General features: G+C 33.9%; 1 protein-coding gene across 2 annotated transcripts; it reads left to right on the forward strand.

Annotated features, from left to right (window-relative positions):
- The first annotated feature begins 2,225 nt into the window (after positions 1 to 2,225).
- On the forward strand, positions 2,226 to 13,122 carry LOC105335333 (von Willebrand factor D and EGF domain-containing protein). 2 transcript variants are annotated; one of them, XM_034470542.2, is made up of 15 exons: positions 2,226 to 2,374; positions 3,212 to 3,537; positions 4,154 to 4,240; positions 4,451 to 4,831; positions 5,538 to 5,687; positions 5,766 to 5,987; positions 6,827 to 7,041; positions 8,003 to 8,387; positions 9,121 to 9,276; positions 9,477 to 9,663; positions 9,887 to 10,074; positions 10,235 to 10,489; positions 10,583 to 10,739; positions 11,112 to 11,217; positions 12,464 to 13,122. In XM_034470542.2, the coding sequence occupies exons 1-15, from the start codon at positions 2,287 to 2,289 to the stop codon at positions 12,696 to 12,698; spliced, it is 3,138 nt and encodes a 1,045-aa protein (XP_034326433.2). In that variant the 5' UTR covers positions 2,226 to 2,286; the 3' UTR covers positions 12,699 to 13,122. The 2 variants fall into 2 exon arrangements, with proteins under 2 accessions (XP_034326433.2, XP_065944617.1); XM_066088545.1 differs by lacking the exon at positions 4,451 to 4,831 and having other exon boundaries at positions 12,464 to 13,112.
- Positions 13,123 to 13,503: the final 381 nt, after the last annotated feature.

Genomic DNA, 13,503 nt, shown 5'->3' on the forward strand with positions numbered 1-13,503 from the left:
GGATAAGAAAAACATTCAAGAATAAGGACCGATTTTCAATCGAAACAACTTTTTCCTTTTTTTGAAAAACTTTGGACGATTTCCAATATCTCATTTAAGTAAAAATGTCCTTGGTAATTTTTAAAGGTCTTACCATTTTATTCTATATAGCATGCAAATTAGAATACCAGTGATTTAATAGATTTCAATTGACCTGTCGAAAGTAGCACAACTTCCTCTTTTTAAACAATTACCCATGGTTGATTGGTCCATTTTTGATTTAGGAAGATAGAACATCTGACTATAAATACCATGCAAATAACGCATCGTCAACACTGCGATTTCAAATCATATAGGAATATGATTTTTAATCTTGTGTAAATCCAAAGAGTTAAAAATGTGGTGTAAACTTTTCTATTCTTTAGTGGTAACAACAATTTCATTGGTGGCTTTTGTTTCAGGTATTATATTTTGTCGTTTAAAATGATTTTAGGAACTTTTAAATGATACTACATGTAATGTTTTAAAAATCTGCAAAATTATTCCAAATGTTATTTTATTCTGAATGATATGTAAAAGACACTCTTCTTCCTTTAAAATGAAAGAGTAGAAATAAGTATATCAGTCATGTTGTTTTTTCCAGGTCAATGCACAGACTATAAGTTACAAACAAACCAGTACAAAAGATCGTCTGGTTACCAGCTGGGTAGAACAGATGTGGCGATTTCAGACAACTTTTTATCTGAGGGATGGTACCGATTCCAAAGTGGAGCAGGAAACGATATGGTAACGAGTTCACCATCAATAGCCATGTGTGGTACCATCTATCCTGTTTGGCTTAACGGTAAGGCAATGATGATATATCGGTTTGAAGTTTTCCAATGTCTGTATCTTAAACTTCGCATCACTCTGAACGTGTCTTAATAGCATTTGGAACTGGGTGCATACTATGATAGAATGTATATAGGGTTATTTTCGCCACGTGTTATTTTCGCCCTTCTTCACTTGCAAACGGTTTCGCCCCCTCTATAGTTTGCAAAGACAAAGTTGTAACACTGTTCCGGATAATTATGCCAGTGCCGGATAATTATGCCAGTGCCAAGGTGGCATTTTTGCATCCGCTTAAGATGCAGTTTCGTAAATATATATATATATATATATATATATATATATATATATATATATATATATATATATATATATATATATATATATATACCCAATGAGAGACCATTGTCTTGAGAGTATATAACCACTTTTGTTTTTAGTGTGTCTCACCTGACATGTGAGATATTTACCCAAAAATCAATATCCCGTAGGAAAATAATAACTTTAATGGGAGAAATGATTTTCCTATAGGAAATGTTTTAAATCATATAGGATTTTATTTTTTAAAATCCTATACGAAAATTGTTTCCTGTAGGAGAAATGTATTTCCTGTAGGAATTGTATTCAAACAGGTAGTTTTCCTGTAGGAAATTAGACTCCTATCGGATTTTAAAATTCTATGGGAAGTTTGTTCAAATGCCATCGGAATTTAAATCTCTACCTGAAGTTCTTTTTTATACCGGTAGGAGATTCTAAATATTCTATTTGAAATTGTTATTCCTGTTAAGAAAGTTATTTTTCTGTAGGAATTTATTTTTAACAGGTGAATATCCCCACCTGACAGGTGGGATACATAAATAACAATTAAAGCAAGTTATAAACTCTCTACGCAGTAGTCTATCATATCGCGTACATTACCTTTAAATTTTTCGATACATGCAGCTTAGACTGGTGCAAAATGCCACCTTGGCACTAGGATAATCACCCGGCACAGTGTTTTGAGTTTAAAGAGAGATAATTTGAGACATTGGAATTTACTCAATCTTAAACCCGTCCTTAGGGTGCGAATATTTCCCTGTATACTGTGGTTTCATCAATACTCGTTGAATACCAATTTTCTTGGATTTCGTTGTTTAGTTGATCCACGAAATTAAATGTTCATTGAAAGGCAATTATTATTAACATTTTGTATTGATAGGGTCATTGGCCACGAATTTACGTATCCTTGAAACTGTGTTTTTCACGTAATCCACGAAAATTGATACCCTTGAATGTTGATGAAACCACAGTACAATAGTTTTGTCCTTAAATTCAATATATTGATTTAGATAGAGATCATTATATACATGTTTAAGTGATATCTTATAGCCATATATATTACTTAAATTTGATTCAATTTAAAAGGATCACTAACTTGAGAATGAGGGCATTGTTAATAGGACTGCCTGCGTTGTTGGTCTCACAAGATCCTGTGAATCAATGATATCCATTAAAATAATCAACTGCGGTACCTACAATGTATACTATTTACGGAAAACACCAATCCTCGCAAGCGGTTACTGCTTTGGTAAGTTTAAAAATATAAATTAAGGATATTACTTTACTGTTTGACCACGTGTGGTCGAAATGCGCCACATTGGCATGTTTTCGTCGCACATGTGCTTGCTGTATTTCTCCGTAGAAATCTTCACATTCAGTCATCAAATGATAACATTTCCATATTGATTGTGTGAGAAATTAATATCAAAGAACATTTTTACCCCCCCCCCTCCCCCCTCCCTTCCTTCAATTCATTTTCCTCCTCAATTAAAAGCAAAAAACAAGGCATAGAAAATTAATTTTAGGGGGAAAAGTATGAAATTGTCGGTTTGCTTTACCTACATATACATATGCCCTATATGCCCTTAACGAATTTTTGTTAAATGTCCTGTACAGTCTAAGTAGTATGCAGCATGTAGTATGCAAGCGAGTCATACTTTGACAAAGACATGTAAACATTGCACTAAGCTAATATTTGAATTAATGTAACTGATATCTATGATGTTGTATCATTAGCCGAATTTTAGATTGTTTCAATGAATACATGAACATAAATGGTGGCAAAAGCTTGATCACTCCAGTTACACTCGTTAATAAATAACATTAGTTTGATGTACTCGATGAATTGGATGGGTTTTTTAAAGTCTCTCCGTCTTTTTTTTTAAGTAGTCTTGCTTTATTTGATTGTTATTCCTGCTTATTTTATCTCGAATCTTCTTTATCAGACTTAAGCCAGGGCAATGCAAAAAAGTTGTTTACGAGAATATTCTCTCTCTCTTTCTCTCTCTCTCTCTCTCTCTCTCTCTCTCTCTCTCTCTCTCTCTGAAAGAAAAACATTATTATCATTATTTATAAATCCTATCAGGTGAACAGGTTAAATGTCCGGATGGTCAAGGTTCAGAAACTGGCTTTACGCCTGGATGCCAGATGTTGCCTACAATTACTGTAACTCCGGTGGTAAATGCGGATCTTGAGGACACGCCTTCACAGATTCCGAGACTTGGTTCATCAAAAAAATCTTATTTCGAGTGCACATTTGATAAGCCAAGTATGGGTCCATATTATTTCGATATAACTTGGTACATACATGGAAATGAAGTTCGGAGAACACGAAATGTTACGTATGAAGAATTGTCAACAACCAGATTGTTGCCAAAACATTGGGTACATCAATACAATTTGAACATGGTGGTGAGATTATTTTCAGCGATTTATTAGATTTTGGATTTAGGTTAAATTTGTATAAATAATATTATCGACATAAAGTGGTACATTATTCGTAAGTTAGCTTTTAAGAGATGCGTAGAAAAATTATTTTGTAATTTTTTAACCGGGTTTTCCAAAAGAAAAAATCCGGTTATGGTAATGGTGAAATAGGCGGCGGGTGAATGCCAAAAGGGTACCCTCATTGTACGGATAACGCCTCACTTTTTAAGTTTACAAAATAGGAAGTTGTTAATTTCAGATCAAGTGTACATATGTCAGAGATGTGCATATTATTTGGATTTTGATTATTTTTTATAATTTATGGAAAAATACCAGCTTTTGAACTTAGTCAATTTTACGAATAACTCCTCCAACAGTTTTCAAGAAAGGAAGGGTTTTTTTTGCAGTTCCATTGTACATGTATCAGAGATGTGCATATTCCTTAGATTTTGATTTTTGATATTTTATGTAAAAAATACCAATTTCTGTTAAATTAAGTTATTTTTTTGCGAAATATTGGATATAACTTAGCCCATTTCTCTGTATAGGTAGTGTTTATCAATTAAGGGTCGAAAAATCGATTATGGATATAACATTGCAGGTTATGTGTTCTGTCAGAGTTCGGGAGACCGAGGGGGGAGTTCCTACCAACGAAATGACAAGCAGTGAATACCAGGCCGGAATATTTGTAAGTTGTGTGTGTGTGTGTGTGTGTGTGTGTGTGTGTGTGTGTGTGTGTGTGTGTGTGTGTGTGTGGGTGCGTGCGTGCGTGCGTGCGTGCGCGCGCGCGCGCGTGCGTGCGTGCGTGTGTGTGTGTGTGTGTGTGTGCGCGCGCGTGCGTGCGTGCGTGCGTGCGTGCGTGAAAAACCTCAATGATTAGTGAAATGTTTTTTAACAGCCGGAGTCCTACACTTACCATATAGACGAAGGTCAGACAATATCGATACCATTCAGTGTTACATACCCAGTTGAATGTACTTTTAGTGCGTATGAAGACTCTTATAAAACATTTATCAGTGTGTTGACTCCGTATTACCAACCTACAATCGACACATGCCGGAATATTCAGTCAACCGAAGCAATTCTCTTTAAGGAAAACCTTTGCGGCATTGTCATTTCTAGCAGTTCATGGCGTGAATCAAAAGTATTAAACGTAACAGGAAATATTGATAACCTTATCAACGCAAAAGACAGGGATATTTATATTAGACTTGGGATCTTCAACACAACCACCGATCTTTCTGGGGCATGGAATAATGTAACAATACCTGACATTAAGGTTTGTAATGAAGACAAAATTTGATGTTAAGCTTTTAAGATTGACTCGCATGTCATAGGCGTCGGAACCGAAGGGGGGGGGGGGGCTAGGGGGGCTTAGCCCCCCCCCCCCCACTTTTTTTGCAAAGTTAGACATAACCATTAGGCACATATGATCATAGAGGGTTCAGCGCCCCCCCCCCCACACTTTTTCGCGCCGGAAATGTAATGGTTCCTAATTTTACCTAGGAAGATTGAGAAGTTGGAGTCATAGGCATACTAGCGCCCCCCCCCCCCCCCCCCCCAATTAGGATTTTCATGATTTGGTGGGAGGAAAATTTGGTAGGTAAATTTTTTTTTTTGTGGAACTATGGGAATAGCCCCCCCCCCCCCCCCCCCCACCCCATGGATTAGGATTTTCATGATTTTGGGAAATAGGTTTTTTTCTCAATATTTTTGAGGATTAGTTTAGCCCCCCCCCCCCCCCCCCTTCAATTTGCTTCCGACGCCAGTGCATGTACATGAAACCCTAGGTCCATAAATTAATATTTTATCGTTGATTCAATTTTTTTTCAAATAGTTTAACCTAAGTATATTCTTAGTTTAAGATTATACTACTTATATTATTTGAAATACTTTCATGTTCTGTTATTTTATTGAACAATTTATTCATCTATTCCAGTTAACTATGATTTTATTTAAATCTAATTTATTTTTTATAAAAACAGATTTATATTTCCGACGTAGACAACACAATATCAGACAGAATTTGTAAATTACAAACAGATCCCCGATTTTGGACGTTTGACGGTAAACAACACGACATATACTCGGCAGGAGAGTTTGTACTCTATCGCCACAAAAAGAGGAATGTGGAGGTTAGTAAAATAGCCGAATTTATTTTGTTATTCATATACACCGGTATCAAATAAAGAGTTTTTCAAAAATTCTTGTAGGTACATGCTTTATTCACAGCATGCCCTGGAGACAGTGGTAATCTCGGTGCTGCCTGTACTTGTGGAGTAGCTATCCGAGTGGAAGACTCCCTGTATGTGTATCGTACCTGTCGTGAAGTATCGTACCAGACTGTCAATCTTCTTGCCCATCACTCTACCATTTATGAAGTCTGTGATGACAAACACATGGTTATATCTACCGAGTCCGATGGATTCACGAAAGTACTACTATCTTATTCTAAAGTGTATATGTCTGTCGACTGTTATTCCATGTACAATTATATTGTATTAGTATGTTCATGCTCTATTGGCGTGTTTAACTTGCTTAACATTTCATCACTATAATCTCAAATCTTTTACTTTTGTATTTTTTCACGAAAAGTCAAACTAAGTTATATATAAATGTCAACCTAAAATTTCTTGCATTTTAAGGAACTTGATAGACTCCTTTCCTTTATTTATAACTGGTCATCTTTCGTTGACGTCCGTCAAGTAATGATAAATACACTAATTGGTTTGGTAAAAAAAAATTACGGAATGTATTTGTCGTAACAATTACATATATAATCCTATGTCCATCGTACAAAACCTGTTTTGTCAACTTCCCGTTCGGTAAGGTCTGTTAGTTGACGTTGTTTCTGGTAATCGTTAGGTGAAATACCATAATCTGTTCCGGGCGTATAATGCTTAACTCATTTTCAGTTATTTATGAGCAAAACTTGTCAAAAATGTATCACATCTTGAGTCAACATTATTACTTTCTTCCTATCTTTTTTTCCCCTCCTTTTTCCTTTTTTGATATAAAAATGAAGACCACCACGGAAAAATCAGAGAGAGAAATGATGTCTGGAAATCTTAATAGTAACTCGAAACAAACTCGGAAATAACTCGAACAAAATTTCTTCTTGATAAACCTTTGTGATTGTCAGAAAGTGATAATTATACGATAGCCTTACGAAATGATTTAATACATCTCTGCACTATCTGATTTTAAATACTTTGTTATCAGAATCATTTGTAAATGAAAATTATGTTGGTGATTAAATTTATCTTTGTATTAGATCACATTGCCATCGGGTACGGTGGTGAAATACAAACTACACGGTAACTGGATTCGATATCTCCACATCATACCCTCAGCTTTTGATATCGACAATATGGAGGGAATTTGTGGCAATGCAAATAGCAATGATGCTGATGACTTTGTAGCTCCAGATGGAAGAACACCTACAAGTGACAGGAGAGAAGACATTGACATCATCATCAACACATGGAAGTAAGTAACTTTAGTTTAGCGTGAAACAAGTTTATAAAAAAAAACTCTTCTTGAAAAAAATTCTAATAGTATTATAATCAGAATTTTAATATTATAATAAATAATATTCAAAGAAGATGGGTGGATAAGGCAAAAATGCCCATTCACGGTTGGACAAGCTACTGAAAAAATAAAAATATTAATTCATCTGATAATTTTTTAAATCATTTAAATGATATATATTTAACATATTGATTTGTAACCTATAAATATGTTCAATATTTGGAATATGTTGACTCAAACAGGCGTATACGTATCAAAACCTGCAAATAGTGTCTTGTTTTAGAACTTCAAGGCATTTTCTTTCACAGAGTGGGTCTGTGATTCATATTTTTCTCATAGCCTTCGTATGTAAATAAAGTCTAATGGAAAAGAAAATCAACAAAAACGTGGAGAGATGACCCACTTTACATTAAAAATATCATATTGTATCCCAACAATTGAACGTTTTGAAAAATGATACAAGTCCGTAAATTCGTGGCCAAAGTCACATATAGAATTTAAATAGCCTATTTTCTTTTGTCTGACATGGCTCAGTGATTAGAGCACTTGGCATAAACTAACTTTATAATCGAGGGTTTTTATGTTATGGGTTCAATACCACCAAAATTTAAGGCAATATATTTTTGGTATCATTTGTTAAATATATTAAAAGTTGAATTTAGTTAAAAACTGTGGTTTTGCAAACTTGTAATATAATATATTTGAATGGAATAAATTCAAAATGGTATTTCACTAATGAACCGAATAGGCATTTGCGCTATCTTATCCCCCCTCCCCATTCTCTTTACGCGTTTTTATTCATACGGTCTGCTTAAGTTTAACAACCTTCATAACTTAAATGTTATTAATAATTTTTTAAAAAGTACCATTTGTTGAATTTAATTTTTCCAAAGCTTGGACTTTTAAATTTTTTTTGTAGAATCCAGTTGACTTCACCAAATAGTCTTTTTTCTGCTAATCCAGTACTTGAAAATACAAGTACTGACGTGCAGAAGTATTGTTCTTGTGCTACGGAAGCGTCGAATATAAACAACGACATTTTAAAAAACCTTGAAGACCATCATACTGCAGTTTGTAACATCACCACAAGTCTCGTTGACTGTTCCCATCAGCAGACAACAGCGTCATTCTTAACTACATGTAACAGGGTCGATAATAATGGCCGAAAAAGGCGAGCTTTGTCTGAAGTTGGTTTAAACAAGAGGAGCAAACGTGTTCGCAGAAGCACTACAGACTCCGATGACGTCATTGATTTTGAACCACTGATATACGATCCCTCGTACAGTTTTACATACATTCCACAAGTAATATTATATTATGTTTAAGTAATAAAAAACCACAGTCTTCACACATAACAATTTCTAACTATTTTAAAAACCAGTACAATATATTATTATGTATGTACACACTATACTTTAGTCTATCACTTTATCCCAGATGACTTTCGTTTTTATCATTTTTTGCTTAACATTTTAACATTCATAAATACCTTTGTGTCCAAAGCATATATATGAAAATTAAAGTAAAATTTCAACAAATTTTATCTGAAACTCTTCTTTAATTACCTAATATTGCAATACACAGCTACATAAAATATAGATTAACACTTTAAAAGAGTATGCATTGCACCAAACATAAAAGTTCCAGTATAAACATGAAATCTACATGCTCAGTGTGCGGAACAATATACTACACGTTTCTACATAAATATATTAATTGCATGCATTCAACAGCAGTAATTAAAGGCAACGTGGACTATTTTATATGATTATGAAAAGTATCTATTCTGAATGCGTTGTCTTTGTTGAGCATTTTAATTATGATTTTAATTAGGACGGCTTTCTTAGCTGTATGATATGATCTTATTGAAAAAATTTAAGTTGAGTTAGGTACAAATAATACAACCATTGATGAGTTAGCAGTTATGTCTAGAGTATTTTGTAATATTTAATCGATAAGTTTTTCAACAGCTAAAATTTTCAGGAAAGGTGAATCATACATTGAATGCGTAGTAATATGTTGTCATCATTTCCATAGATTCCTACATGGAGAAACGGATGGAATGAATCCCATGCTAGACAAGTCTGTGAAGAGAGCATAAACAACGACCATGTAAAACTTGAATGTGAAAAGTATATAGATATCCAAAAGATGGTCAACCATTCTATTTCGTCCTGCATTTTAGATATAAGGGTAATAAATGGTGAAATTGAACAATAATTAATAAAAAATTGTTTCAATTTTAAAAATAAAACCTTCCATACATGTATTAGTAATTATGATAAAACTTACTAGATTTTTCTGTAAGATAAAGAACGATGTGTTAAAATAAGTGTAGACGTACAGTAATTTTCAAACTACATGTAAATTAATGACATGAATAATTTTTTAAGGACTCCGCATCTACAGAATGGGTTGCTGGAACGATTGATGCCATCAAAAGTTACTGTCTAACACGTATATCTAAGTATGAAAAGTTTTACGTGTCCAACTCCAGTGAAGAAAAGTCTGTCCTTGAAATATTTAACGCAGTGACTTGCATCAACAATTGCAGCAAACATGGACATTGCACAGATAAAGGTCAATAGTTTTTCTTTATTTTAATAGGGCGACCATTTTCCTGGTGCTCTTACTGTCTTGTGACTATTTTCTTAATAATATTATCACATAACAATATATAAAGTATTTGCAAATAAAAAGGTACATCGTAAGTTAGAAATTATTGCGCAATACTAGTTTTTCAATTTTAAAACTTACTATTTTTGTGTCATTTTCTGGTTAGCTTGACTGTGTTTATGTTCAGGAAAGTGTTTTTGTGATATTGGATTTATCGGTTCCGACTGTTCTCATCCCATCAACCAACCCCCAAAAAACAACATCCTTCCTGAAGAAGGATTATGTCGGCAGTCAATTCGACCTTGCAAAAAAACAAATATTGTCGGAAATTTCCTCTCAGGAACGACTATCTATGTTAAACTTCAGCAATACGAGGTATTTATAGATTTCTGTATTTTTCATTAAATCCAGGATTATTTGAGATTCCCGATTTGCAATTAGAAAATCAATTTCTTCCCATCAAAACTGAACTTTATGAATTGTTTCATTGGCAATCGTAATATTAGAATATAAATAAAATTTTGAGTACATGTAGATATCGATCCTGGGTAAAGGGGCAGTTATCAACACGGAAAAGACAACGGCACAATACAGGGCACCTAATCTGATATCTGTTGTCCTCCCCTCCTCTACTAGAAGAAGGAAACGATCCGTATCGTCAGAATTAGGACTGGAATTTGACATCAGTTTATCGTATGACAACACAAACTTTGGAGAGGAATTAAAGTTTATCATTTATGATGACTCCTGCTACGATTGCAATTCAACAACTACCACATGTACAATGCTGGTAATCTGACGATAGAATTTGATTTCAGATCAGATGTTATAGATAAAAAAAACACCAGGAATTCAAAATATAAATGTTTCACATCTCTTTTAGGATTCGTGTTTACATAGTAGGACTAATTCAACAACAATGTCGTCTGGAGCATTGCCATCGTATACTGGAAGCAGTCATACTAGTACTACTTTTACTCCAACATCGACCCCAAGGTCTGATGGAGAATTGTCATCACCAACGTCATCTTCCGATCAAGGTAAAGCTAGAATGAATTAAGACAACTACATTGTAGATCTTTGAGTAAAACCACAGTCGACATACATTAACTCATTACCTATATTTCTTCCAAATACCATTACAAACAAATTTTTGCTAGCTATAACTTTGACTAATACAATACTGTTCATATTCTCTCTCTCTCTCTCTCTCTCTCTCTCTCTCTCTCTCTCTCTCTCTCTCTGAGACACACACACACACACACATTGCTATTGCCCTAAAATTATCACTTAAAGATGATGTTCATGTATGAAATTTTGAATTTATCCTCTTTCAATAATAAGGCAATACAGAGAACAAGAAAGCTAGTTATGATGTGAAGGTTATCAAGACAAATATTTCTTTTTCATAGACAATACGAAAATGATATTGATAATCGTCTTCGCTGTATTGGCTGTTGCACTGATAGTTGCTGCAATTATTTTGTTTTTGAAATGCAAAACCAAATCCATCAAACAGTAAGTAACCTAAAATGGAACTTCTAAAGATCTTTATTGCTACTTATGAAAACGTTTAGATCTGTCTTTTTTAAGTTCACCTGAGCTGAAAGCTCAAGTGAGCTATTCTAATCACATTTTGTCTGTCTGTTCGTCTGTCTGTCTGTAAACTTTTCACATTTTCAACATCTTCTCAAGAACCACTGGGCCAATTTCAACCAAACTTTACACAAAGAATTCTTAGCCTAAGGGGATTCAAAGTTATGAAAATTAAGGACCACGCCCTTTTGCAAAGGGAGATAATTAGGAATTATTTGAAAAGCATGACCCTCGGGGGTTCAGTGGGGCTACAAGGGGGAAAATCTTAAAAAATCTTCTTCTCAAGAACCATTTGGCAAGGAAAGTTGCAACTTGTTTAGAAGCATCGTTTTGTAGTGAGATTTCGTTTTTATTCAAATCATTATTCGGGGGGGGGGGGGGGGGGGGGGTCACAAGGGGGGAGACAAATTTCTACATAGGAATTTATAGAAAAATATCTTTAAATCTTTTTTCTAAAAAAAAAAACATTTGCCGAGAAAAGCTGTAACTTTAGTGAAAGCAACTTCAGATAATGTAGATTCAAATTTGTTCAAATCAAAATCTTTAGGAGTAGTGTTGGGGCCTCATTGGGGATCATTCTCAATTGTACAAAGGAAAACATTTTAATTATTCACAAAAAATGAAATGTTATTATATATGCTTTTACTTATATGCAAGCAATTTTATATATTGCTGATTCTTTAAAATTGTTTAAACTTTGGCCCCTGAAAAATTATTGGGCCTCACAAGAGGTTCCGAGTTTGATGTAGGTTTATACTCTGTATATAAACAATTGTTAAGGGTCTTTTTGAGAACTGCGGAGCTGAATGTAATATGACTATAAAATCATCCTGATAGAAAAGGGACTTGATTATAAATATTAGACTATCCAGGGGGAAACAGATTTTTTCGTATAAGATCGGCATGTATTATACCACATTGTCCAGATATTTTGTATTATGGCTCCATGAAGCTGATTTTATCATGCCTTTTGTTGCTCAGGTGAGCGAGGTGGCCCATGAGCCTCTTGTTTTAAATAAGTGTTAATTGACCTTGTTTTTTTACCTTTTTTTATTTTACAAAAAATGTTGACACAAAGGTATTAATTGTATTATAATTAATAATTTTATATAACAGAGCATTGAGTTATCAACCAGGTAAATTTAATCATGTGATTTTTTTCTCTTAGAAGTAATCCGTTATACTATAACACTGAGCCTGTCAAAAACGGATGCCCACCAATGAACACGTACGAAGATATGTACAGCAGACCTTTCTCACCTCCTCCACCCTACCAAGACAACCGTAAAACTGGTCGTCCCAGCAGCTCATCTAGCATCAGGGCCACTTTCGATGAGACCAAATCCAATCACAGCTTTAATTTTGACATTTTCAGTGTTGACTCAAAAAGAAAAAATCTTTGATGGCAACTTATTAAAGCTTAATTTACAAGAGAGTTTTAAAAGTTTGATAGTGCGTTGTAATTAATATTCATAAAACTTTACCGAATCTGTAATTTTGGTTTCAATAAGTGTGACATATTTCAAGTTTCGTTACTTGCAAAGTGTTGTTACTTAACGGAACAATAGAGTAGATGTTGTCAGTTAACAAAAGGTTTTGAGCATGTTTTTATTTGTTAATAATATAATATTTTTGAACATTATTTCTTTTGTCCAGTTTTACTGTCTTGTTAACAATATTGATGCATCCATATTTTTTTTCACGTTTTTAATAATCTGTTTTATTATTATTGAACTGATTAAAACTTTCTAACACAATCCTTTATATTTATCTTTATGTACATTTACATTCTTGCTTGAGTGTTTTTACGTATACAATAAACAATAAAAAAAATTATGCATGAAACAAACTATTTATCATTGAATGACAAAATACCTTTCAAAGCAGACTAGACGTTGTCCAAGTTGCAAAAAACAACGTTTAGTGCAGGTTTTTTTAATGAGCAAACATAGCTGTTTGTATTCATCTGTGGAAACAGTGTTAATATTGGTTCAGTCATGTCTACAGAAAAATGTCAAATGGCACATTAAAGGTAGTCCATCTTCCAAATTTTTTGGTGGCTCTTTTGAAAGATGTCTCGATTTTCGAATGAAATAGCATGCTTGCAAACTATATGTAGACGTATATTAGCTCAGACCCACCTCTTCAAATACCTTGCAGATTGTTGATTTGGAGAATTGCATAATTTGTGAAATATTGATAAAATGA

Source organism: Magallana gigas, chromosome 6 (assembly GCF_963853765.1).
Source record: "Magallana gigas chromosome 6, xbMagGiga1.1, whole genome shotgun sequence".
NCBI classification, from domain to species: domain Eukaryota; kingdom Metazoa; phylum Mollusca; class Bivalvia; order Ostreida; family Ostreidae; genus Magallana; species Magallana gigas.